The 26,698-nt window shown below is 29.1% G+C and overlaps 1 protein-coding gene across 5 annotated transcripts in view; it reads right to left on the bottom strand.

Annotated features, from left to right (window-relative positions):
- Nucleotides 1-2,231: 2,231 nt before the first annotated feature.
- Nucleotides 2,232-26,698, bottom strand: part of LOC107441665 (band 7 protein AGAP004871) — a 101,585-nt gene continuing 77,118 nt past the window's right edge. For all 5 annotated transcript variants that reach the window (XM_021148361.4, XM_021148369.4, XM_071177766.2 and 2 more), the window contains 7 exons: nt 15,659-15,762; nt 14,406-14,478; nt 13,412-13,494; nt 7,835-8,038; nt 6,161-6,216; nt 4,856-4,934; nt 2,232-3,736 (listed from right to left, as the gene is read on the bottom strand). In XM_021148361.4, coding sequence (XP_021004020.1) covers nt 3,545-3,736; nt 4,856-4,934; nt 6,161-6,216; nt 7,835-8,038; nt 13,412-13,494; nt 14,406-14,478; nt 15,659-15,762 — 791 coding nt within the window. In that variant the 3' untranslated portion in view covers nt 2,232-3,544. The remainder of the gene's footprint in view (nt 3,737-4,855; nt 4,935-6,160; nt 6,217-7,834; nt 8,039-13,411; nt 13,495-14,405; nt 14,479-15,658; nt 15,763-26,698) is intronic.

Below are 26,698 nucleotides of genomic sequence, written 5' to 3'. Positions count from 1 at the left end.
GTTATATTATTATATTTAATAATTACTGGTTAAAATATTGATATATTCTAATACATTCTTAATTTATTGATTAATAATAATGTCATATTTAATATATATGTTCATTTAAACTATAGGAAGTAATTTGTCGTAATATCTGATAAACTCTGAAATTTTTTACCTAAAACATAATGTTTTGGCACTAAGTTAGGAAAAAAATCACTTCTGAATATGTTTTCATGTGTAGCATTATATGCAAAGAATGTAATCAAATGAGTTAATATTAACATAAATAAATAATTCATTAATAATTTTCAGGCATTAATATTCAATCGATATTTATAGTTATAACTACCAATAATTACGTATTAGTTATCGATAATTGCTAAGTATTATAACTAATTACAGTATAATTGTTATAATAACTAATGAATGAATGATGATACCACATTTATCAATATTTGTTCATGAAAACTATGGAAAGTTCATCAGCTTCTGACAGAATCTGTACGTTCTTGAAGAAATTGGTGAAACGTTAAACCATAATGAATCTTGATTTCGTGCTTGTTTGCTGCAAACATAATACGGTGTTTATTTGAACCATGTATTTCTTTAAGTTGAACCATTGCATCTGATAAATTAAATGGTTAAATTTGCACAATAATATGGTTCAACTTAGCACCGTATGTTAGTATCGTAAATTCATCAACTTCTGACAGAATCTGAACGCTCTCAAAGAAATTGGTTCAACACTGAAACATGATGAATCTTAATTACGTGCTCGTTTGCAGCAAACTTAATACGATGTTTAACTTAACCATGTATTTCTTCAAGCTAAACCATTGTATCAGATCATCAAATGGTTTGATTAACACAATATGGTTCTACTTACATTATGTTAGTACCGTAAGTTCATCAACTTCTTACAGAATTTGTATGCTCTCGAAGAAATTTTTTCCACACTGAGCCATAATGAATCTTAATTTCGTGTTCGTTGTGCTGCAAACTTAATACGATTGAACCATGCTGTCCTTCAAATTGAACCATTTAATCAGGTTAATCGAATAGCTTAATTTGCATAATAATATGGTTCAACTTAGAACCGTATGAGGGTTGAAGCAAATTTGCAAGTTGTTGTGGTTCAACGTGAACACCAATTTCTAACAATAAAATATTAGCATAAATTTGAAGGTTTTAGCACACATTATATTATTTACAGTTTAGAGACCACTTATGAATATGTTTTCATGAAAAGTATTGTATCTTAAGAATATCGTCTAATTATTATTCGTGTACACCAATAAGATCTTTGACGTATTTCATGCAGCAAAAATTCGCATAAAATTCTATTTCCAACTGCTGTAAAAATTCTCCTCTGAAATTGACTAAAGCTTACAAGTCATTGTACTTACATTGAAAGATATAATATCGTAAAAGCGAATTTTTATTTATAAAAAGTAAGAAACGAACTCGTTAGCACCATTGTACCTAAAAGATCCGAGCAAAAAATGTTATTAAATTATTTCATCCGCTAAAAAAGGGCTATGCCTAAATTTTTTTCAAATCTACAATGTTTGGTAAAAATAATTTCAAAGTTTTTTGCTATGTGGAATAATTACAATTCTATCACCTTGAAATATTAGCTACAACATACAGAGATTTTGATATTTATAATATGCATGTTACCAGCAACGTTGAAAATCCGGAATTCTGTACAATGCTAAAATTTGACCAGCAGATGACTAGCATTTCAATCATTGCCTAGACATTGTAGACAATGACAATGATTATTTTTTAGTAAATAAACTGCGATTATTTAATAAGTAATCGTAAATGTAGATTGTTTTTAATTAGTACAAATATGATATAGTATATTAGTATAAGTTGAAAGTAATTTCTTGGTGCAACAAGTTAGATTCATATTTAATTTTACCTTAATTAGGAAGGCGTGCATTTTTAGTTATCGTAATGTATTCGAGTAATAATAATTTTAATAATAACCTGGCAGGGACACATGGACTTTTGCCCGATATTCCCTACTTATTTAGGTAAAAGACCATTTCCTTTCTATAGTTTTTGTTTATGCACTGCCTCTTTTTTAGTTACAAAAAGGAAAACTAACTTTTAACCAATAATAAATGTTTAATAAATAATAAGCTATAGTTAGAAACACCTCCAACTTTCACCAGGCAATCAAACCTGTTTGGATGCTTTTAATTTTGTCTTCTTCTCTAGTGATAGATTTTGATCAGTTTTCTTCTTTTTTACTCGCTTAAGTACTTATTTACGAATCATAATGTGTAATCTTTTTGTCAACGATTCTAAAAGTGTTTATTAATGGTGGCGATTACAGGAATACCTTACATAATAAAATATATTCAAATTAAAACACAATAATTGAGAAATTAAACACAATAATTGAATTCAAAACTCAACTAGATTGTTTATGTAATTTTGTTATTATAAAATACGTGAAATAATACTTCTTCAGAAAAATTTATAAAACATCTGCTTAGATCAAAATTTCGAATTAACTAATTTTTGTGATAGGATACACAATATCTATGATATGTAAAAATATTGCACATATCTTATACACGCGAGGTACAGTGTACGTGTTTTTAACGAGAATTTACTTAAAACCACAAAAAGGTCATATGATCTAGTTTAGACTTAACTACAACAATACGAATTAAAACATATTCGTTCAATAAATAATAATTTCATCAGGGCCTGATTTAGAAATCCGGCGACTGTTGGCACATAACTCTGGGAGGCCTTCTTAACCATAATTTCAGACCAAACTTACATATTTAGTTACAAAATGCTTTTCAGTTATTGATATCATAAATTTTTTTTGGTATATTTGTAAATTTGAGTTAATATTTATTTCACTATTGGTTAACTCCAGATTCAAATCGTCAATTAATAAAGAAAATCATGAAGGAATATTTGTAGCATTTAGAGGGACCTCAGAAACTTAGGGACCCTAGGCCTGAGCCTCTCAGGTCTTATGATAAATCAGGCCCTGGGTTTCATAGAATTGGATGAATTTTGATTTGCTGAAAATTATAAGACACCCACTTCCCTATTCTACTCTGGAATTGTAACAGCAAGTATTAAAAAGCTTAATTAACATTTGAGCAAAAAGACGAAGTTGAGGCATGCTCCACTTTAGATATATAAGGCAAAAAGCTTAAACATTCGCGTAAATATTTCGTCCTTCTACAAACGAATTTTCTTTTATACATTTGGAATATTAACCTCCCTGCCTTTACCATCTTACTCCAAAATACACATTCACAGGTGGATAAAGGAAAGTAGAAAGGATTATACATGTTTGCTCACAAATAGTGTGCAGGGTGGGAGAGAAATAAGACAAAAGGAACCAAATTGATGTTCTGTGAAATATACATTTTCGTACAACTCCTCTCTGTACACATTCCGATGCTGCTCGCGCAACATACCTAAATTGTGTTCGTGGCCCGAGTGAGACGAAAAGCATGTGCCAACAAGGCTTTAAACATGTTAAGCCTTATGAATGCGTGTTTTTTTTATTTGCTTTTCATTTGTTCCTCTGCATGCCCCTGAATAGTTCCATAGGCAAGGGAAACACAATGGTTGAGTTCTTTTCAGCCGCTATGGAATTGAGGGTCTGCAGGTAGCGCAGTTGCAGAGCTGCTGGAGAGTCTTGTATGACTTCTGAAGCTTCCTTCAATGCTCGCGAGGCCCTCTGTTCACCTTCTGCAGCAATTACCTACAAAGGAATTTATTTCTATTTAATATGTGTGTGTTTTATTTTATAAACGTTGATAAAGAACACATCGTCGATGAACTTTTTATACGGAACATAACACAGAATGTGTGCTTACAAAAATGGACACAGCTCAAAATGCGCAAATATAATTTTTAAAAATTATTTATAATTTTTTAAAAATTTATTAAATACCAATCGAAAATTTTTTGAGTTGCAAAGCATAAAACTTTAACTTTAATTTCTACAACATAGTTTTAAATGGCAAAGTAAAAAATTTAAGCAGTAGTGTCCAAATAGTTTCTGAGTAATAAAGATTAAAAAAAAGTATTATTTGAAAAATTTTCTTTCTTGAGAAAATTTTAACGGGATTGAATTTTCTCAGTTAAAATCACACAAGTTAAATTAAGTAAATAAATTTTTAATTCAATAAAAAAATTCTTTTTAACATTGAATTGCATTTTGAAAAATGAATTGGTTCAAAAAATTTTCGAGTCTATTAAATGGAACAGGTACAGCAAAATACGTAAAAAATTTACGAAAAAAAAAAGAAAAGAAAAAAGAAACTAAATTGCGAATGAAAGGCTCAAATTTTCGAAGGCTTTCTTACTTAATGGGATCATATTATAAAGATTCTGGCTACCAACCAATACTTAAAGAATCAAGAACTAAAAACTAACAGTAAATAAGGTATGTTCGTTCGTACAACGTACGTAACCTGATTTCATAAGTTAAAATACCATTCGCACAATATACAAGAAAAGTAGCATATTTCAATTTGATCCTCAACCTACTAAATTTGGATCTTAGCTCGTGACAATTTTATCACTAGATCAAAAGTTTTTAGATGTTGTGCTTTTTGTTTTTTATTTTGTGTGCAACAAAATAAAGAACTGTGGATGTTTTTTGTAATGAAAAATTTTATTGATATCAAAAATAATAAAGAATATATTTTTATGTCCGACTCTGCGTAGGCTTTTAGCCATAAAAATCAGAAAAAAAATGCCTGTTATTTTTTCTATAATTTTTATTATTATATATTATTAATATTAAATACATTATTGTAAGCATATTATTATTATGAATTATTTTATTATTGTTAAAGATAGTAAATAATCTTACTTTTGCTCTAGCTTCCCTGGCTGCTTCGGCTTCAGCTGCCATTGCTCGTTGCAATTGTACAGGCAAACGGACGTCTTTGCTGCAAATAGATATATGCATCACTTTCATGATTCGCCATTGTATTTAATACGCATTAATAATGAATCATTATACTTTGTTGAAAATAATTTATCTGTTGCATTATTAATTCATTACAACAGCAATTCAACAGCATTATTATTTAATAACACTAATGTCTAATATAAATGATCAAATGATGCTGCATGCAATGTAATTAAAATGGCTCATAAATTAAGGCATTTAACTTAAGAAATTTATTTGTTTATCTATTTTTTAAAGTTAGAAATGTTTTTGATGGAAAATAAGAACTAAATAAAAATATATTAAAGGGATTCAACACCGCTCGTCTTGAATTTCGCCGCTAAAGCTAAATATAATTTTCGGTTTGCCGGACGCAAGAAAATGAAACTATTTTTAAATTTTTTATTTATTTATTTATATATATATATTTTTTTACGTGTTTAAAAAATTGAAAAACATCCAAAAAAGTAGGCGGAGTTCTACGCTTTTGACGACTTTTTGGTTGCCCTCGGTTAACTGTAAAGTACTAAGGCAAGTCTAAAAGTCTAGGCAAAAAATTATTTAAGAAGATTACAAATTTATTTTAACAATGTTTTTTCTTATTTCCGCTGAAGAAAACTGAAATTTAGTACAAATCTGATTATTTCAGAAAAAAAAAATTATACTAACCTAAAATTCTATTAAAATAATATATTCATGATTTCTTTATGCTGACAAAAAATTAGCTAACATTGAGACGTATGTGGGTCATTTCTAATTATCAATTAAGTATTAATCAATCAGACACATATGCGGGGAAAAAATTCGGTGCGCCAACACTAATATAAAATCCAGAGCCCTTGGCTTTTATCCAAAGAGTTGGCAAGTCTGATTTGTTATCGTGGGAAAAAAAAGCACAACTATTTCTTAATGAACGACAAAACAAGACATTCCTCTGTAAAATGCTATGAGAAAAACGCGCAGAAGCAACACATACAAATAATTAATTTTTTAGGCATTGTTTTACTCGTGCTATAAAAATTGTTGCCAAAACAACGGGGTTTTATCATTTATGTTTTTAAATTGTAAATTTGCATGTCATTTTTTACTTCATTATATTTAAAGAATTGTGAAATTGAAGAGCATTAAAAGTTATTTATATCCAAACAAAAACATCCAATTTTAATAAGAGAATAAAATCACACTTAGATATGAAAATTTTTAATTCAAATTTTAAAGGCTCACATTTCAACTCTTTCCACTTTAACTCCCCATGGGTCTGTAGCTTCATCTAAACTAGACTGAAATAGATAAAAACTTGGTTAACAGAGACATTTTCATTGCTTGGGTAAATTATTTACTGAGATAAAATCCAGAGATTTATTTCATTTCAGGTTAAATGATAATTTCAAAGAGGAACATTTATCATAAAGAATAGCTGAAAATTTATCAAATATTAACGCCAATAATGAGGCTTTATACGAGTACTTGATCTTGTCTAATTTGTGTGTGGGGATTTCAAACCTAAAATCAGTTATGCTCTTCAAGCTCCAAATTTGTTTTTAAAAATGATATTTTTAGTCTATATTTTTGTCGAAATCTACAAGTTTAAAAAAACGTTATATATAATAGGGGGTCGCTTCGAGAGTCGTAGAGTCGAATTGTTCAGAAGCGGATGAAGAAACAGTTCATTATAGAGAAGTGCCCCAAGTGGCGTATGACGACATTTCTGTCAAGGGTTCAGATGCATTTTTAATCCTAATGATGTGTTCCTTCCCTAGAAGTTTGTTGCGACATTTATGTGACCCATTGTGGTATATAATTTTTTTTTAACTTCGACAAGAAATATAATTTAAAGAAAAACTGTAGTTTGAGAGAGAAACTGATTGCAAATTTGAAAACAGCTAAGATCCTTAGTGTAATTTATCATAAAATATAGCACTGGTAAGCTCTGTTGCATTCTAGTGGCACGGTTGATTTAATAATAGCCCTCACTTCTCGTTGAAACCGAAGGGTCATGGGTTCGATTCATAGGCTTATCTAAGATTTAGTGTTTCTATGCAGCATAACGCACAGCAAATATGCTTTTCTTGCGAAGATGGTTCGGGTGTAAAAGGAATGTCCTAAGAGGTGATACAATGACCACGCTATTGGGTCAGGGCCAAGCTTCGAAAATTTGTGGTTTAAGAAATGAAAAAAAAGGACAAACACACAAATCAATACTTTATTAATTCTACACTGCATTTATGATATGAACTGGGTTGTATCTTGTAAACAATTGTTAAAATTAAGGTCCAGCATCTCTACTGAAATTATCCTATCGTGAGACATGCATTTTTTTCTCTAAATATTCTATATATTTTATGTATTTATTAGGTAATTTATATGTTTGTATGTTTCACAAATTCTACATTTTTATTCATTTTTAAATAAATGATTTATTTTCGTAAGTAAATGTAATTACGAAAAATCATGACTAGTGTTAGGATGACATTCATTTTAATTGCAATTCGGAAACTAACCTTTAACAATCCGTATGTCTATTATAATCAAGACAGAAAAGAATCATACTGATCATATAGTATTGAACAATGCTGTTCACTTAAATCAATGTACTTTAGAGGTTTGCAGAATAATGTTTTACAAATTGCGTTTAATTGTAATAGCGTTTTTTTTTGTTAAAAATATTTTTTTCTTCATCTGTCTTATTATGTTCGTTCAACAAAAATAAAATGTATGAAAATTATGAATAACTTAATGCGACCGCAAATGGCTCAAGTTTGTTACGATGATTGCATATCTCTGTTGCAGCAATATGTGAATGAAAAATATGCACTCTATTCATTTTGTAATATAAGAGAATATAATAGAAAAAGGAAGAGTATATAAAATTACGAAATCTAAAAGACTCGTAAATACCTGCATTACATGTGAGATGGATTCCCTTTCAGAGAGGATTTCAGAGAGGTTTTTAGTTCCGAGTACATTACGGAGAGTTGTGGCAGCCAGAAGCCGAGTTGAGTGTCCGTAATCTTCCACATTCGACACGGCGATGGTTGCGTTGCTGATTCTATAATAGACCACAGCATCCACTGCAACGGTTACGCTGTCCTTCGACAAAATCTGGATGAAGAGAAAACATTTTTAATGTATAGATAGTTTAATCGAATTGTCGACAGAACCTGCGTTTAAAATCAATTTTATAAAATATGTAGGTGATTATCGACGTAATTTTTTTTCAACCGCAATACCACGACGGAGGGTCAAATAGAAATTAGTTTTACACAGTTAATTTTAGGAATATATGAACATAGTAATTTTTGTATACTCGCATTAGGTAACTGACTGGTAATAAATAACAAACAAGGCATTATAGAAAACTTTTAGTTCACTCTTGTTTTATAATTTTGCAGAAATGGCACTTATTGCCTATACACAAAATACAAAGCCTATATCTAAAATTACGTATTTACTAGTGTGTTTGAGATAGGTAATTATAACATAGCTCGCATCTGCACATTGCATGCATTTAACTATGTTAACAGGCGCGGGTAAATTTGATCGTCAAATTTTGTTATCTTGCAATCATTAGCATTCCGTAATTCATTTCAGGTATAAAGTGGAAAGTTCCAATTTTAGTGTAAAACGAACCAAAGTATTTATTAGTATAAACAAAGTTAATAATTAAAGTTAAGGGCCGCGGTAACCTAGTGGTTAGAGAATTGGGCTCCGGTCTGGAGGAGCAGGGATTCGAAACCTCGACTCCGTTGAAACCCATCAAGTATGTGCGAATTACGTGCCAGTAAAATCTACGGAATCGAAAGTCCAGTCATCGGTCGCTTAGCAATACTATGGGCACAGGGATCTGGAAAAAAATTTCCTTCCTCTGCAGATCTATGTCTAAATTGAGAAAATGGCCTCATGAATGAGTTGTGATACCATCTGGGGTTCTGAGATAATACGTAGTTTCTAACTTGCGGAGCTTTCTTGTCAGACGAAATGAGCATGGTCATGACTGGCGAGCTTAGTTTGTCCAAGTGCCATTAGAAACAACAAAATAATTAAAATTTCGATTTTTCTAACCTAACAGTTGGGACGAATAAAAATATTCAATAGCTGTGATGATGGTAATAAGACCTTACACTTTTAATGAGAGGAAAATCTTCTTGAATAACTCGAAATAAGATATATAATTTAATAATCCAATCTAATCTTCTTGAATAACTCGAAATAAGATATATAATATAATAATATAATAATCTAATCAAATCTTCTTGAATAACTCAAAATAAGATACATAATATAATAATATAATATAATCTTCTTGAATAACTCAAAATAAGATGTATAATATAATAATATAACATAATCTTCTTGAATAACTCAAAATAAGATGCATAATATAATCTTCTTGAATAACTCAAAATAAGATATATAATAATATAATATAATCTTCTTGAATAACTCTAAATAAGATATATAATATAATAATCTAATCAAATCTTCTTGAATAACTAAAAATAAGATATATAATATAATAATATAATATAATCTTCTTGAATAACTCAGAATAAGATATATAAGTTTAAACTCATTAATACAATATATTTTCAGAATCTTTTTCAAAAATTCAAGTGGAAGAGGTATGTTGATTAAGAGTTGTAAATTTTTTAATCTTTTGAGGCAGAATTTTTATTAAACATAATTTTTATACTTTTTTTTTTATTCTGTATTAATTTAGGACTAAATAGGAGAAAATAATAGGTGGAATTATGTGTAGCATTTTAAGAATTTTCGGCTATGAAACATCTTCTAAAGGATAAATCTTCCAAACACGGCTCACTTCCAAACAATAATTTTTTAAATTTGCTCTTATTTGCTGTTATTTATATCTAAGAGAATAAGTTATTTATCATTGAATTTTTTTTAATTTACAAAATCAATTATTGATGAATTGTTGATTATGAATGACAAAAAAAGTGTTTTTATGGGGATTTTATATTTTAGTCCAAATATAGTTAAGATAACATAATATGATATTTAAGTAACTATTTGGTTATTTTTCTAATTAAAAAAACACCGAAATATACTATAAATATACTACTAATATATAAATATACTACTAAATATACTATATATAAATATACTACTAATAAAAACACACCGAAATTACTAATAACTAGAGAGTCAGGAAAAATATATAAAAGGGACACTGGTGTTCCATACTGCGTCAAAGGGTTAATATAAATTATTGTAACAAATTTCTATAATAATTTTTTTCCTTCGATAAATTTATTTACTCATTCTTGTCTGCAAAGATATATTTCTGCAAAGAATGCGTACAACTGAAACAACTTTCTACGTGTTCGCGCATTTTTTAAAACACACATCTTGATTAGCTGAATATTTATTCTCTCTTAGAATCAAAAAGAAATGTTTTTTCATCATTGATTTTCCTAAAAAGTAAATATACATTTGATGCAATCACAGATCTTTTGTAGACAAGTGCCTTGATTACAAAATGTTTTCCAATAACCGTAACTCAAATAAAAACACTTTTGCGTCTCACGAATACTTTAAATGAAAGTATTCATGAGTCACAAAACATTCAGCTATATTATTCTATCTCAAAATAATCTTCAATTATTAGTTAAAATTAGTTAAAGTATAATATAAACATAACTAAATTGTTGTAGAATAATAATAAGGAATATAATAATGATCGATTTTGGATTAAAGCTATTGTAACATTTTACTAGTAGTTTAAAAATAAGTGAAAATGTAAATTTAAAAAAAATAGTATAATGCAAACATAATGTTCAATAAAGAGAGTACATTATATCAATACTCCAGTAATAGTAATCATGTAAAGGATAATAATAGTAGTTTAGTGACATTTCGTTGTACAGAGTGTTCTGTAATGACCATGCTTAACATATATTTTCAGACTTTGTAGAAAATAAAGTCAATAAAATATACTTATCCAGGGTCCTAAAAAGTAACGTGAAATACATGAGTGTTATCAAAATTTAACGAACAACTACTGAGGAAGGTGAACTGAAAATATCAAAATCTGTTTGATTGCCAGAGTAAACAGAAAGGAGTTGAAAGGTGGTTATTGGAAGCACTTCATAGCTTCATCGGGCAGTCAAACATGTTTTGATATGCTTCCTTCCCATCTTTTCCCGCTAAAGATTCCTCAGATTTCAGTAGCATTTTTGTTTTTTATTTCCTTGATTTAATTTTATTTTGAGACCCCTAATATGTATATATGTTACACTTCCTTATTCTAGAAGTATTCTAAAATTATGTATCTTCAACAAGCATTGCCAAACATCATGGATTGTGTCTTATAATAGAAGAGATAAGTATTATTCAGTTTTCTAGAACTCTTAAACCTTAGAAGTATAATTTGTCTAAAGTAAGAACTCCCCTAGTCATTCGTCTGGACCCGTGGCGGTGACTATGGTAACGAGGTATAACTATTTCAAGTAGGCGTATGGGGCCATTGTTTAGAATTCGTTTTGGTTCAGATCGGAGTAAGAAAATAAATCTTTTTCTTCTGTCTACTGGTTAGCCCTATATTGAAAAGAAGCTACCCTCCTTGAAATGCACTATTCTTGTTTCCATAGCAGCAGACGGCTTCAGACTTTGTGGCGAGGGGAGTTCTTACAGTGGATAAACTATATTTTTATTTAATAAATTTTTTAATTGGATATAGAATACGACTTAGTTTGAGATACTTTGCTTATTATTTGATATTTTCATTTATACTTTTAGGCACAAGCGTTCAGATCTATGAGTTTAAAATATTATTTTTAGCTTGTTTAAAATGTAGTTACTGATGTATTTTTTCTTTTACAAATTTTAAAGTAAAATGAAAGTCAAATAATTCTAAATATTTTCCTATCGCATAAATGCTTACAGTTTGCTTTTCAGCGTTTCCACTAAACAAATTGCTTTCATCGCATAAATTATTCATTAAAACATATGTGGTAGCACACATTAAGGCTTATGAATAATGTTTGGGAAGTGTGAGTTTTGATTTATTATTAGAGTACATACAAATGACATATTTTTCCTTTTTTTTAAAATTTGTTCTTACAAGGTGTTATAACATCCTTCGTAAGTAATTGAAGTTGTCTTGAGTGCTATAAATAATAAAATTAAGTACAAAGTTAATTTATGATTAGACATTCCCAGACAATTAAAGATAGGAAGTTGAGAATAAAGCGATCAAAACAGATATTATTTATTTCAGAATGATATAAAATGATCTTCAGAACGAGACAACCAAAAAGTAAAATGGAAGTTTACATTTATAAACATCTTATGACAGGAAGATTCTTTGGAGAACATTCTGGTACTAGAAAGCTATTACAAGGAACTCATTTGTATATCATTTCAATTAATTTTTTAACTGAGCTATATAAATTTGTTCATGTGAATTCTCAATAGTCTTTATCAAACATAGGCTGAACAAATGTTCAAATGTTAAATTTGAAGTTAGTATTTTTTTTTAATGGCAGACATTTGGGATGTATTGTCCCATTGCCCAGGAGTGCCAGAACTGCTACTCTCTTCTCGTTACCCAGTGGGCACCTATGGCCAAGTCATGGCGGTGGAGCAGCGTCGCCCACGTCACACAACCACAAATCCGTTTATAGGGCGGATCACATTCACACAGTCACACAGAAGAAGGGACCTAGAACACAGAGGGAGAAAGGAACATCCATGCCCTGAGCGGGATTCGAACCCACAACCATCGACTCAGTAGTCAGGCACGCTAACCACACAGCCACCTGCTCGGCGAAGTTAGAATAGAATTGTCACAATATTCCTTTGAGTAACACTCGTATTTTGTTCAAAATAAATTTTTATAAATAATTTTACATGAGATCAACAAGTTTATTCCATCATCCATTTGTTACAATGTAAAATAACGAGTTGATTAGTAATTTAAGGTTTAAATATTGTTTTACGGACTTCACCTGGAATCTCTGCTGCCGATCTTTGTGAGTATTTTCAAATTTTTTTTATTTTTATTTTTTTTTTTAAATTTTTTTTTTTGCAGAATATAATAGAAACATGAATAGAAATATTCGCGTACATTATTTTTTCAAACTTTTATATATGTTCGTTCAAATATTTGTATTACTTCATACGAAATTAAATAGTACTTTTACAAAAAAAACAGTACAGAAACTAGGCAAAACCTGTTGTCTAATTAATGGCAGTTAGTTAATAGCAAGAAAATCATTTTACGTAGAGAATATCAAGTAATAAATTCATTTTGAAGCATGAAGGTAAAATGATTCATAATTTTACATTATAGAAATACTTTTATATATGTGCATGTACTGTATGTATCTACTAATATATTTATTTTATTCCTATACCTGCGAAATCAAACAGTTACTTCAATTTAAAATTTTAAAGCAAAACAGATTTTTTTTAATGATACGCTAAACATAACTAATAACATAGTTATTTTACCTCTTGCGGGGGCACATCGAAGGAGACTGTTCTTAAATCAACCTTACAGTAGGTATCGATGCACGGTATGATGAAAAATATACCTGCAAAAAATGTGTAAAGATATTATAATTACGACTTCCTTTAATTCTTTTTAATGTTTTGGTATTTAATTATTTAAAAGTAACTTTAAATTCAATAAGACACACTTAAAAATAAACTAATCAATAGCCCTACATAAAATTTTTTAAATGTTCTTTCCTTGGATTTGTATTGGTTAGTTAAACACAAGACCTACGATGTTCTGTTTTCTTTTGCATGTTCTTGAAGTCAGACTTAGTTAAAAGCATCAATTGATCAGCAAATTTAAAGCTTTTATGTCATTTACGTTAGCAGTAGTGTAGCTGGTTTCGACTCTTGAACGAGGTTAACTTATATGATTTTTGGTTTTAGTAGAATATATTCATATTCTTATGTGGGTTAGATTAACTTATCCTGTAATTCATAAATCTAGATTATACTTTTGTTAAACTTTGTTAATGAGAAACTTATTTAGGTACGTAAATGACAGGACTGTAAATACCTCGTCAAAATTGTTGTAAATTTAAAATCAAATCAGGAGGCAATAAGATTTTAAAAGGGAAATCATCACTAATTTGTATTATATATAAAAGAAAACAACGAAAACTTCGCTTGCTTGGCCATGATATGTTTCTAGATAAAAGAAATTAGGCTTTTTGAATTTTTCAAAAGATCATTTATCATGTTTTTCCTTTATTAACAATATATTTAAAAGCTTTTGTTTTGAGCGTTTTTGCTAGGTAACTACATACTGTGGTATAAAATATGTAAGTGATCTCCATAGAATTTAGTAACAGCGAAAGCTATTAAAGGTCATTGCAAAATTACTACTAAATTAATACAGAGAAAATAATACAATGAAAATTTAAAGCGTGTAAACTTTATCAAACATCAATATTGCTTTAGATATTTCGACGAAAATTAATATATTTACCTGGCCCTTTCGCCCCGCCTTTCATAAGTCGTCCCAATCTGAAAATTACAGCACGTTCATATTCTTGAACAACCTAAATAAGTAGATTCGACGAATTTTATTTAATAAATGTGATTAAAACAGTTAAAAAATTTCATGAACCTTAAAAAAATAATAAAGCCAAGTAGTAAAGAAAATATCAGTTTATTATGAAAATAAACTTATTAAAACCTTTTTTTTTTGTAAAAAAAAAAGAATGCTCTAAACCTATATTATCTGGTTATTTTTAAACTTATAATATTTTTCGAGGAAAAAAAATTATTTGCAAGGTGCGATTTCGGCATGTGGTTTGAGATGTGATTTTAGAGTTCGATGTTTACTTAATTAGAACGCTTAACAAGCATTAGCCCTTTCATAGTAGACAAATTTAAATTCGGAAAATTTATTCCTTTAACGTTCAGGATAAAGTAATGCAAGTTTATATTTAAATACCTTTTTCTAAAGTAAATATTGATAACAATATGAAATGTGACAGATTTTTGCGAAATATTATATATTGCTTCAAAATGAACACATTCACTACTGTGATTTTATTCATTTCTGGGAACGTAATCACTTTTGCGAACTAAGTTTTTCTCAACAGACGGTAGTTTAAATGTTCAACTCCGATGCCGGACTTTCCTGACAAGTCCGGAAACTCTGACTAGGACTTAACAATGTGGACTTAAATAGCAGCAAATTTTAAACATGTGAGCTAGTTCTGCTAACTCAAGATCTAAGCTTTTAAATTCTGCCGTCTATTTGAGATAGATTTACACAAATATGGCATGATTTTAAACACCACTTTTTTTGACAACATTGATCATAAATGATAATATGTTAATACTTTTGATACTATTTTTAAAGCTTACTTCAGTAAGAAGAGCGGTTGTTTCGAAGAAAAAAAACATAGCGAAGATGTCAAAATTACCTTTTTTTAATTTAATTACATATTTAAGATATTAATTTCCTTTTCAGTTAGGAAACGATTTCCTTTAAAAAAAAGAAACAAGGATTATCAGACAATGCTTATGCCACCTAATCGGGCGAAACAAAATCCCATCTATTGAGAATTTGAGATAATTGTTTTGTTCATATCTTTGACAACATAAGCATGAAGTCAGAGAAATCAGCAAATTGATAGCGAACTCACATGGTTCGTGAATAAGCACCATTTATTTCATAACTAAAAAATAACAAAATGCAAAAACATAACAAGATCAAAATATAAGTACCTTGACGCAAAACAGAAGGGATACAGGAAATGTGATGATGATGATAAGGTAAGAAAATCCTGTTAGGAGTAGAGCACATAATCCTGGACCCTCGTTTTGACTTGCTACAAAGAAAAATGTAAATCAAGCGTTAAACCGACCTTATTTAAACGCTGGCAAGTATTAAAAATAGAATGTATACAGACTTGGAAAGTTATAAAATTAAAAGTACAATCTTCATCAATACCAATTCTAAACATAATAACTTTTCTAAAAATAAAGTCCAAATCTCCTGAATAAAGTCCAAAACTACTCAATAATTGTAGTTAGCCACAAATTAAGGATCCCATTTACATCAAAACAACCTACAGTCGAAATAAAAATTATTTATGTTTTTTTTTATACATTAGGTTTCAATCTTTATTATTCGAGGAACACACATGCGTAAAAATTAGTTAAGGTGTCTCACTAATTAGCAAGTATGATAAATATAATAATGGATTTGCATAGATTTTCGTTTCTCTGATGAAAATGTACACCTCAAACAGTTTTACAAATTTTACTCTTACCATGACCATTATAACTTATAAACTATGTTAATTAAAGGTTGTGAAAGTTAAATCTATATTTCATAACATTTATAACATTTAGAAAATGAGCTAATGCAAATTTTATCTTACTACAATCACAGCACAATGAGCTTTGTATTTTGATTATTTAAAATTTGGGTGATTAATTCAAAGCAAAAGAAATGAAGAGCGTAACATAGATGACGGACAATAAAGATATTTTCAAATAAAATAGATAATATTGATTTTGGAAATATGCTTCGCATAAAGTTATGTAATATCAAATATGTAATTATTTACTAAAAAATCTATTTTAATATATAAGGCGTATGTAGATTGCTAAAAAACCAATATTGTTTCCTTTCCGTGTCAGAAACAAAGAACTGAAAACCGAAGTATCAAACAAGTGAGCAGTCATAAGCGTGAAATCCAATGAGACAGCGAAAGCAATTCTAAAGGGATGGTTAACGTTTTTTCGATAGTTAGCGAGATATGAGCTTTACCCATAAATATATTATAATACTACGATTAACCCATTTTAGGACAAGCACAGAAATTTTATAAAATGATGTATTATTTTCATTGAAATATGCTTAAATTATATTTATTAACACAAAAGAAGTTTTGTGCATGAAAAATAATATTTTATTTAAGAAATAAAATCGTGAATATATGTAGCTTTTTCATGACATTTATGTAATTTTTATCTTATTTACAGAACTTGTAACTTCAATCCAGCATAAAAACATATAATTAATCTAAAATAGAATAATTTATATAATTTCAGAAAGTAAACTTTATTAATAACCCTTTCAAGTAAAAAAAATAGCGAAGTTTAAAAATTTCTCACCAGAAAGTGTTCGTTTAAACTGAATTCTTAATATTTTACAGATATCTTCAGAAGCCTTGACGATATCAGAAGAAAGTTTAGTAAAAAATATTCATCACTATGTAATTAAAAAAATTATTGAGTTGGTGTGTTAAAGCACTTTTGGCCGAAAATTGGTTAATGATAAAATAGATAATTCCTTAATACAAAATATATAAATGCGAATTCTTCTGTGATGAAGTAGGTACTATTTAATTGATTTATGATCATCTCTAATAGAAATCTAATAGTCTTAATAGTACAGTGCGCCACAAAAACTGACCACTCTCAATAACTTTTGACCTAATTATCGGATCTAGGAGTAGGATTTCTGATCCCCAAAATATAGGAGGGTAGACGCAATCTGGGAAATATGGTCCCCATAGTTCGGTCAGTACAGCAATTCGAAATTTTGACTCCTTAAAGTTAATTTCACTTCTTGCTTATCACGAAAACTTTTTAAGCGAATTGAAAATTTTTTGCACACAATAATAAAATTCGTTTCTCCAAAGATAAATCCATGAAAAAAAAGTTATTCATGTAAAGATTTATTATTCTTTATTATTTTATTTAATAATAGTCAGAAAAATTTTGAATTGTAAGGTATATAATTTTTTACATCATTTTAAATTCTATAATTTTGCATGACAAAATACAAAATTTGAGCGAAATCGGTTCAATAGTTCCTGAGAAATCGAATTTTAAAGATACGGCATTTTTAAAATTCAAATTCTCAGGAACTATTCGACCGATTTCGGGTCTATAGGGGACTATGGGGACCATATTCCTCAGATTGCGGCTACTCCTTGCATCTTTTGGAGTCAGAAATCTGAATCGTCGAAAAAAAGGTACGTTTATTCAGAGAAAGTGTGTTTTATAGTGTCCGATTTCGTAACTTAAAATATTGTCTGCACTAATTAATTAGCATATTTGAAATAACACCTCGAATTATTAAGATTGAGTCCTAGAACGTAAAGATCAGATAATTAGATCAAAAGTTATTCAGGGTGGCGTTTTTTTGGCGTTCTCCACATTTATAATTATGGTTTCAAAAGAAGCAAAAAAATATGCATGTAAAGTAAAGGATAACGCATGCAAGATCTACCCTTACTATGAATTAACCTTGAGTACATGAATATTTAAATGGGAAAAACAAAATTTCTACAATACTAAAATCTGACAAAACTTCAATTAAAGTCAATCATTATCGAGGCCGGATGAAAGTTTAAAATCTTGTACAGTAGTCAGAAAGGGACTAAAAAGCATTTCTAATTATTTCCTGTACTCTTTTTCTCAGTTTCATTCGAACAATTATGCAATATTTGATGATTTTAATTTCGCGGTCATTCAGACTTAAATGATCTTGACCTTCAAGATTTGTTGAATTTTAATAATATTTTTTCCACACTTTTGAGGTATTTATTTTGCATATTTTTCTCCTTATTTTTGACGAAGATTCTGAAATATTAAGCATGGGGTGGGTAACTGGACCTATACAAAAAAGCAAATTATTAAAATACAGGTGCAATTTTTTTAAGATGCTATAGTTTAAAATCTCCAGAAAAAAATGCTTACGAATATTAGGACAAATTAATAGATCAACTATTCTCAGATATATAGATTATAAAATTCTTTTTTTTTTTTAAAAAAAAGCGTCGCGCAATGAACGTTTTATCAACAGAATACAGATAAAATCAATATAAATAACAGATTTCGGTATTTGATAGAACTCATATTCAAATAATTCAAAAGATAAATGCCATGGTTATAAGTAAATATTTACTCCTTTTAAAATTTAAATATTTAATTGATGCTTGTTTACTTCATTATAATAGTGTGAGAGGGTTCGATGAAAATTTCAATCGAATTAGATTTCCTAATGCCCGATTGTGAAGATAAATAGATTTTTTTGCTCATTTGGTTTTTTGCAAAGACTCCAATTTCCGAACAATTGACTCCAGACGTAGTTTCAATAAAAAACATCTTGACAGCAAAGTTACCCTGGTTCTTTCGGTACTTTTGAATTTTTACTGAAAGAGAAATCATAAAAAATGTATCTAAACGTTACAAACCAATTGCTTAAAGGACAGAACTAAATTTAGGAATTATTTCTCCTCTCTAACTAATAGTGAAACACACGAAATTATAACTAGATATTTAAAACTGGTAAAAGTAACCCCATTTGGCGGTATTCGTAAAGATGCATAACGGATTGACTATAATATCCTTTACAAACAATACTTAGTTAGAAGTTTTGTAGCGTGTTTTTACCACAATAACGTTAGAATCATGGTGACTACAGAGAATAGAGTGCTAGCCTCCCAATGAGGTGAACCGAGTTCGAATCCCGGCTATGGCTTGTTGATACAAATTCCACATCCGGTTCGTACCGACCACAATGCTGACGTAAAAATATTCTCAGTGGTATATAGATCATGAGTCCCCTTGCCGGCGGGCTTACTGTGGAAGGTTTTTGTGTTTTTCCTCTCCATGCAACTCAAATGCACGTTAATTCTGTCAAAAAATCCTACACCAAGGCAAATTTCAGTCAATACAATACTTGATCCAAGAGTTCCTTTGTCTTCTGGATTGGGTTCAAATCACGGACCGTGAAGGGGGAATCAACGCAATCAAGTATATGTGATCTGAAGGTTTAAAATTTTATTGCGTCATACTATGGTTCAATTTGGAAGAAAACAAGATTTAATTGAGCACCTTACAAAGATTGCAGACAAATTGAAATAAAAGAAGTAAATGTTTTCGAAACTTTTATTTCTAAGATCTTAATAAATTAAAAAGTTATTTTGGTAATTGTGAAGTTTTGCTTTTTACGTAGTATTAAGTTCCTTTATTTCGTAATATTTTGTTTTTACGTGAATAAGTTTGATCTATAACAGATTTTGAATCTAATTACTTATTTGGATCTATTTGAATCTTGTACATTTCATTTAAGTTCCTTTATTTCGTAATTTTTTGCTTTTACGTGAATAAGCTTGATCTATGACAGATTTGGAATCTAATTACTTATTTGGATCTATTTGAATCTTGTACAATTCATTTAAATTCCTTTATTTCGTAATATTTTGCTTTTACGTGAATAAGCTTGATCTATAACAGATTTGGAATCTAATTACTTATTTAGATCAATTTGAATCTTGTACAATTCATTTAAATTCCTTTATTTCGTAATATTTTGTTTTTGCGTGAATAAGTTTGATTTATAACAGATTTTGAATCTAATTACTTATTTGGATCTATTTGAATCTTGTACATTTCATTTAGGTTCCTATATTTCGTAATATTTTGTTTTTACGTGAATAAGTTTGACCTATAACAGATTTTGAATCTAATTACTTATTTGGATCTATTTGAATCTCGTACATTTCATTTAAATTCCGTTATTTCGTAACATTTTGTTTTTACGTGAATAAGTTTGATCTAGAACAGATTTTGAATCTAATTACTTATTTGGATCTATTTGAATCTTGTACATTTCATTTAAATTCCGTTATTTCGTAATATTTTGTTTTTACGTGAATAAGTTTGATCTATAACAGATTTTGAATCTAATTACTTATTTGGATCGATTTGAATCTTGTAAAATTCATTTAAGTTCCTTTATTTCGTAATATTTTCTTTTTACGTGAATAAGTTTGATCTATAACAGATTTTGAATCTAATTACTTATTTGGATCGATTTGAATCTTGTACAATTCATTCAAGTTCCTTTATTTCGTAATATTTTGTTTTTACGTGAATAAGTTTGATCTATAACAGATTTTGAATCTAATTACTCATTTGGATCTATTTGAATCTTGTGCATTTCATTTAAGTTCCTTTATTTCGTAATATTTTGTTTTTACGTGAATAAGTTTGATCTATAACAGATTTTGAATCTAATTACTCATTTGGATCTATTTGAATCTTGTGCATTTCATTTAAGTTCCTTTATTTCGTAATTTTTTGCTTTTTCATGAATAAGTTTGATCTATAACAGATTTTGAATCTAATTACTTAGTTGGATCGATTTGAATCTTGTACAATTCATTTAAGTTTCTTTATTTCGTAATATTTTGTTTTTACGTGAATAAGTTTGATCTATAACAGATTTTGAATCTAATTACTCATTTGGATCTATTTGAATCTTGTGCATTTCATTTAAGTTCCTTTATTTCGTAATATTTTGTTTTTACGTGAATAAGTTTGATCTATAACAGATTTTGAATCTAATTACTTATTTGGATCTATTTGAATCTTGCACATTTCATTTCAAAAAGCTACAAATTCATGACCAATATGAGCTAAATTACGCAAGTGCATTTCACGTCTCCTTTTTTTCTTTTAACAACCGCTACTAAAATAAATAATTTCAGGAGAAATTTACGGATGAGGTAAGAAAAACTGTTTGTTTGCGTTTCAGCCCGTTTCTTTCTCACAGCTCAAAGTTTTAAAGTGTTTTTTTTTCTTTTAAGAAAGAGGAACTTTCGGAAGGAGATATAAGAAAAAGCATCTCTAAAGTGGATACTTCACAAAGTAACTTCTTAAAACAGCTTGAGAGGCTCCTCGAAATTATGAGTGCTCAGATTTTTTTTTTTGAAAACTGTAGCATAGCTTAGAGACTCCCTTTCTAATGAGTTCAATTTTATAGGTGTGTGGAATAGATTCTGTTTTTGATTGGCCAGTCATGGCGAAGCCTTTTCTTCTTATTTATGCACTACACTATTTAAGTAATTATAAAAACATTTTTACATATATTAATGGTATTAGTTTTCCAGTAAGGATAAAATACATATTTTAATTAGAGTTTCAATAAATAATAAATTGAAAAGGAATAAGAAAAAAAAAAGATTTGAATAGCAGAAAATAATATAATTACAAAAAGTAATTATACAATCTAAATGGTAATGGTATAAGCGTAACAAATGTGGTAAGGAAAACTATAAATCACTCATGATATCTTCATTTAAATAAATCAAAAGATATAATAGAAGAGCAACAGAATAATAATACAACTAAATAAATTAAATAAATGATTTTAAAATGTTTTTTATGTTTGGTAAAATTTAAAAATTTGTCAGTTAAGTAAAACTAGAATGTTAGAGATTCATTAAAGCATCACCCATTCAACTCTTGTGTATGCGCTAATCTAAGATAACCAATTGAAGAGTTTGTGTCAAAAAGAAGTTGTTCCATTTTTTTACGAGCCCACCATACACCTTGTTTAAAATAATAAAAAACTAAAATAAGCCTAATAAAAATTATACAAATCCCGTTTCGAATTTAAAAAATAAAATTTCAGTCTTAGCCCCGTAACTTTTCTAAAAAAATGAGAGTGGAGCCAGTGTTCTGTTTTATGTGCCACGACCTTTTTTTTCTTCTTATTTACAGTATGGAAACACATTTCATGGATGTTGCTGACGTCAATTCTTACACGAGTATCTAAAGAAATCTTTCGACGCTGCAGCCAAAACAAGAAACACCGCTAACTAAAAGGAACCACACAAAGAAAAACTTCCTAAACACACCTCTTTCCTTCCCTGACACATCTTCCGAAAACTGCATTTTTCACTTTTTTTTGTTGCTTCTTTCTATCTTGTGTTTTTGATGTTTGCATTTAGATTGGTTTCCTAATCCAACTGATTTGTTAAAAGTAGTTTTTTTTACTTTTTAGGAAAAAGAAACAGGAGCAAACTTCAGAATTTATAACGTAAAAGTTTTCAGAACAAAAGATTTGCGGTAAATCAGTGAATCTATAAAATAATAAAAATTACAAGTGCTAGTTTGAGGGCTTCAGAAACTTCTTAAATTTTGATAGCAGAACAAAAGATTAGTGGTACACCAATGAATCTAGAAAATAATAAAAATTACACATTGCTAGTTAGAGGGCTTCGGAAACTTCTTAAAGTTTGACCGCAGAACAAAAGATTCGTGGTACACCAATGAATCTACAAAATAATAAAAATTACACAGTGCTAGTTTAAGGGCTTCGGGAACTTCTTAAATTTTGACTCCAGAACAAAATATTTGTGGTACACCAATGAATCTACAAAATAATAAAAATTACACGTGTTAGTTTCAGGACTTCAGAAACTTCTTAAAATTTGAATGCAGAACAAAAGATTTGTGGTACACCAATGAATCTACAAAATAATAAAAATTACATGTGCTAGTTTGAGAGATTCAGAAACTTCTTCAATTTTGACTGCAGAACAAGAGATTTGTGGTACATCAATGAATCTACAAAGTAATAAAAATTACACATGCTAGTTTAAGGGCTTCAGCTTCTTAAAGCTTGACTCAAATACAAGAAGACTTGTGTTTTTAAGTGTACCATGTTTCATTATCTCGTAATATCTCACATAATTCAGTGACGAGCAGAAAAGAGATGAATGTCTTCGGCAGACTATCCAATATAATCCATTAAACTTAAAATCTCTTACCAAAGTTATTAAGAATCTATCCTTTTTCAATTGATAAATATTTCGAAGCAATATGAAGAGCAAAATAGATTACAAACCATAGATTATATCAGCGGTTCCCAATTTTTTTTTAAGCTATGTAACCCTAAATGATCAACTTCCTTTCGACAGAACCCCAAGACTGAATCTATTTCATTAGAAATTGTGAAATTATTAATTAATGAAAGACTATTAATTATTTTGAAAATATGTAATGATCTAAACTTTCATAATTATTTTGAAAATATTTAGTGAATGAAATTCTTTTATCATATCGTCTTGTCAATTTTAGTATTAAAATTGGTTTTTATGTCAGAAGGGTTGAATATTCCTCAGACCTGGAGCGGCATTTATAGTCCAGTTCTTAATTAATTTGAATTTAGTGCATAAATAAACTGAAAAATGAATGGGCTGAAATATGGTTTCAATTAAAATAAAAACGGAAAAAGAAAATGGTTTTCGAAGAAACATACTTTATTGTTGAATGGGTTATTTTTATTCGGAGCCAAGTCCTATAGGAGTTTTTCACAAATGCATATATCCTTTTTAAAATTCATTATTTTGTTAATTGAAAAAAAAAACGTTATTTTGAAATTTCTTTCTTCACAAGCATTTCAATCAAGTAATTTTATAAAAATAATGGAAATGTAAAGTAATGGATTATTAATTGGATATAAATTTAATTACAAGCTTTGAAAATCATAAAACTGGTTCAAATTTTTTCTTTAATCTTCGAACCCCAATGACGGAAACCTAGGACTCACCGGAACCCCTGAATTAGATTAAACATAACCATAGATTATTCTAATAGATTTCTATTAATTATGAAGTTATATATCATTAAAACTTAAAATATCTTTGCATGCTTTTAGAAATAACAAACTAATTTCAAAAATGGATTGAAGCTTTTCTTTCATTTTTTTGGTTAATTAAGTTAGTTTCCTCTCTTTTTAGGAGTATCTAATTGAGAAGTTTCCCTCAGGCATACAACTCTTTACGAAAGTGATACAACTCAAAAGACAAAAGAACGTAGTTCAAAAGATTTACCTTGTAATTTTAATAATAATCATAATTATTTCCATTTCTGATGTGAGTATTTATGACAACTGCAAGTAAAATAATTCACATGAATAAAACAAATGATGAAAAGGAAATATCCACGATTTAAAATTTAACTTTTAATAAGTACTAAACATCGAAACTCGACAATTAACAACGTGTAATTACGGAAGAAACATTGGTGCAGACTTATTTATTACCTTCAAGGGTATTAATTAAATTTACTGTATAAATGTTAGTTTACAGCGCAGTGTCGGATTACTTGTTTTCATTTCAACTAACACAGATCTTGAAGCTGTGATTCACTGTATGAAAGACACTGGGAAGAGCTAGAGATTCGTGAATCAATTAGATTGGTCGTAAGTTCATCGGTTCGTTATATCAATTCTTCAGAATCTAGTGAGTATATTGGGTTACCCCATCTTACATTTAATTCATCTATCATCGAAAAATTGGGCGGCATGTGACACCAGGGCAACTAGGTGTTGCAAAAGAAGACCATTGTACACCATGGCAAAGGAAGGATGGTAAAAGAAGACCACTGTGCACCGTGGCAAAAGAAGGATGAGAAAAGAAAACCACTGTGCACCATGGAAAAAGAAGGATGGTAAAAGACCATTGTGCACCACAGAAAAAGAAGACCATTGTGCCCCGTAGAAAAAGAAGACCATAGAAAAAGAAGGATAGTAAAAGAAGACCATTGTTTACTACGTGTTGTAACATGAAATGGAACCCAAGTTTTCACTTGTATTTAAAATGGTATTTATAGTGCAGATTCAAATTCGTAAAATCCTATAAAATGTTAGTCTTTTCCATCATATAATCGAAAATCTTTAGCAAAGATAATAAGTAAATTCTGCTTTCATTTCAGTCCTTATCCACGTATTTAAATCTGCTTTTAATTTCAAAGAAATCATTACTGTAGTGAACTAGTCACAATTCGAATTAAATTGAAAATAATACAATGCATAAGAATAGATGGGACAGAAAGAGACTAATTTAAGAAACCAACGAACTAAGCAGTTGTATAACGTGACGTAAGTTTCTGAAAAATTGCTTCATGTAGGTCAGTCATCCTTTACTCTCTTTTTATCTTTTTCTTTAAAAAAAAAAAAAAAAAAAAAAAAAAAAAGGTTTTTTTAAGGATTGTTGATCTTCCCTACTTTCCTTTCTTAAAAAAAATCTTTCAACAGACAATTAATTTTCTATCGTTTTCCCAATTCGGAAACTGGTTTGTTTTAATTGAGAATAACGGAAATTAATTCATTGATTTTGTAACTTAAAAAACGTTAAATTTTTTAAAGTTAGTTTTAATGTTTAAAATTATATAACATCATATTGCAAGTCTACGGAACTAAAAAAATTATATTACAGTCGAACTCGTTTATAACGAGCTCGGATTTAACGAGAACTCGGATTTAACGAGGGAAACGAGAATATTTGGTTGGATCAATGTTAAGTCTATGGAACAGAAGTCGCTTTTAACAAGCAAGACCCGGTTTTAGCGAGCAATATTTTTCTGTCTGGCAATCTTTTTTCTCATCTTTCTAGTCTTTCTGTCTTATCTTTTTTTCAAAATGATATGAAATGCGCGAGTTAAAAGTAAGCTGACAAACTATTTTAAATATGTAGATTAATGAAAAAAATAAATGTTTTGGTAAGAATCTTTTCTTTTATTTTTCTTTCCGTTTATATTTCCTTTCCTTTAAGACTGTAGCGCAACTAGAAATTTTTTGCTGGTTTGGGGGGAGGGGTTAGTTATCACTAAATTAAGATAAATATTTAATTAAATTAATTAATGTAATTAAAGTAAGTAAGTATTAATTAAATTTTAAGTCAACTCAATCATTTGACCTCCCAAGCCCCCCCCCCTCTTCTGGTTGCACGTCTGCCTTAAGGACCCGTTTATTACAAGCACTCGGATTTAACGAGTACAGTCCGCAAAAAAAAAAACGAATCACCCTGAATAACTTTCGTTCTAATGATCGGATTTTCACGAACTAAGTGTCAATCTTAATGGTTCCTGGGGGTGACCTCAAATATGTTAATTAATTAGTGCTAACTATTAATTAAGTTACGAAATCAGACACAAAAACGTACTTTCTCT

This window comes from Parasteatoda tepidariorum, chromosome 2 (assembly GCF_982258835.1).
Source record: "Parasteatoda tepidariorum strain Cologne lab strain chromosome 2, Ptep-v5.0, whole genome shotgun sequence".
Lineage (NCBI taxonomy): Eukaryota > Metazoa > Arthropoda > Arachnida > Araneae > Theridiidae > Parasteatoda > Parasteatoda tepidariorum.
This window is presented reverse-complemented; position numbering and strand designations above follow the sequence as displayed.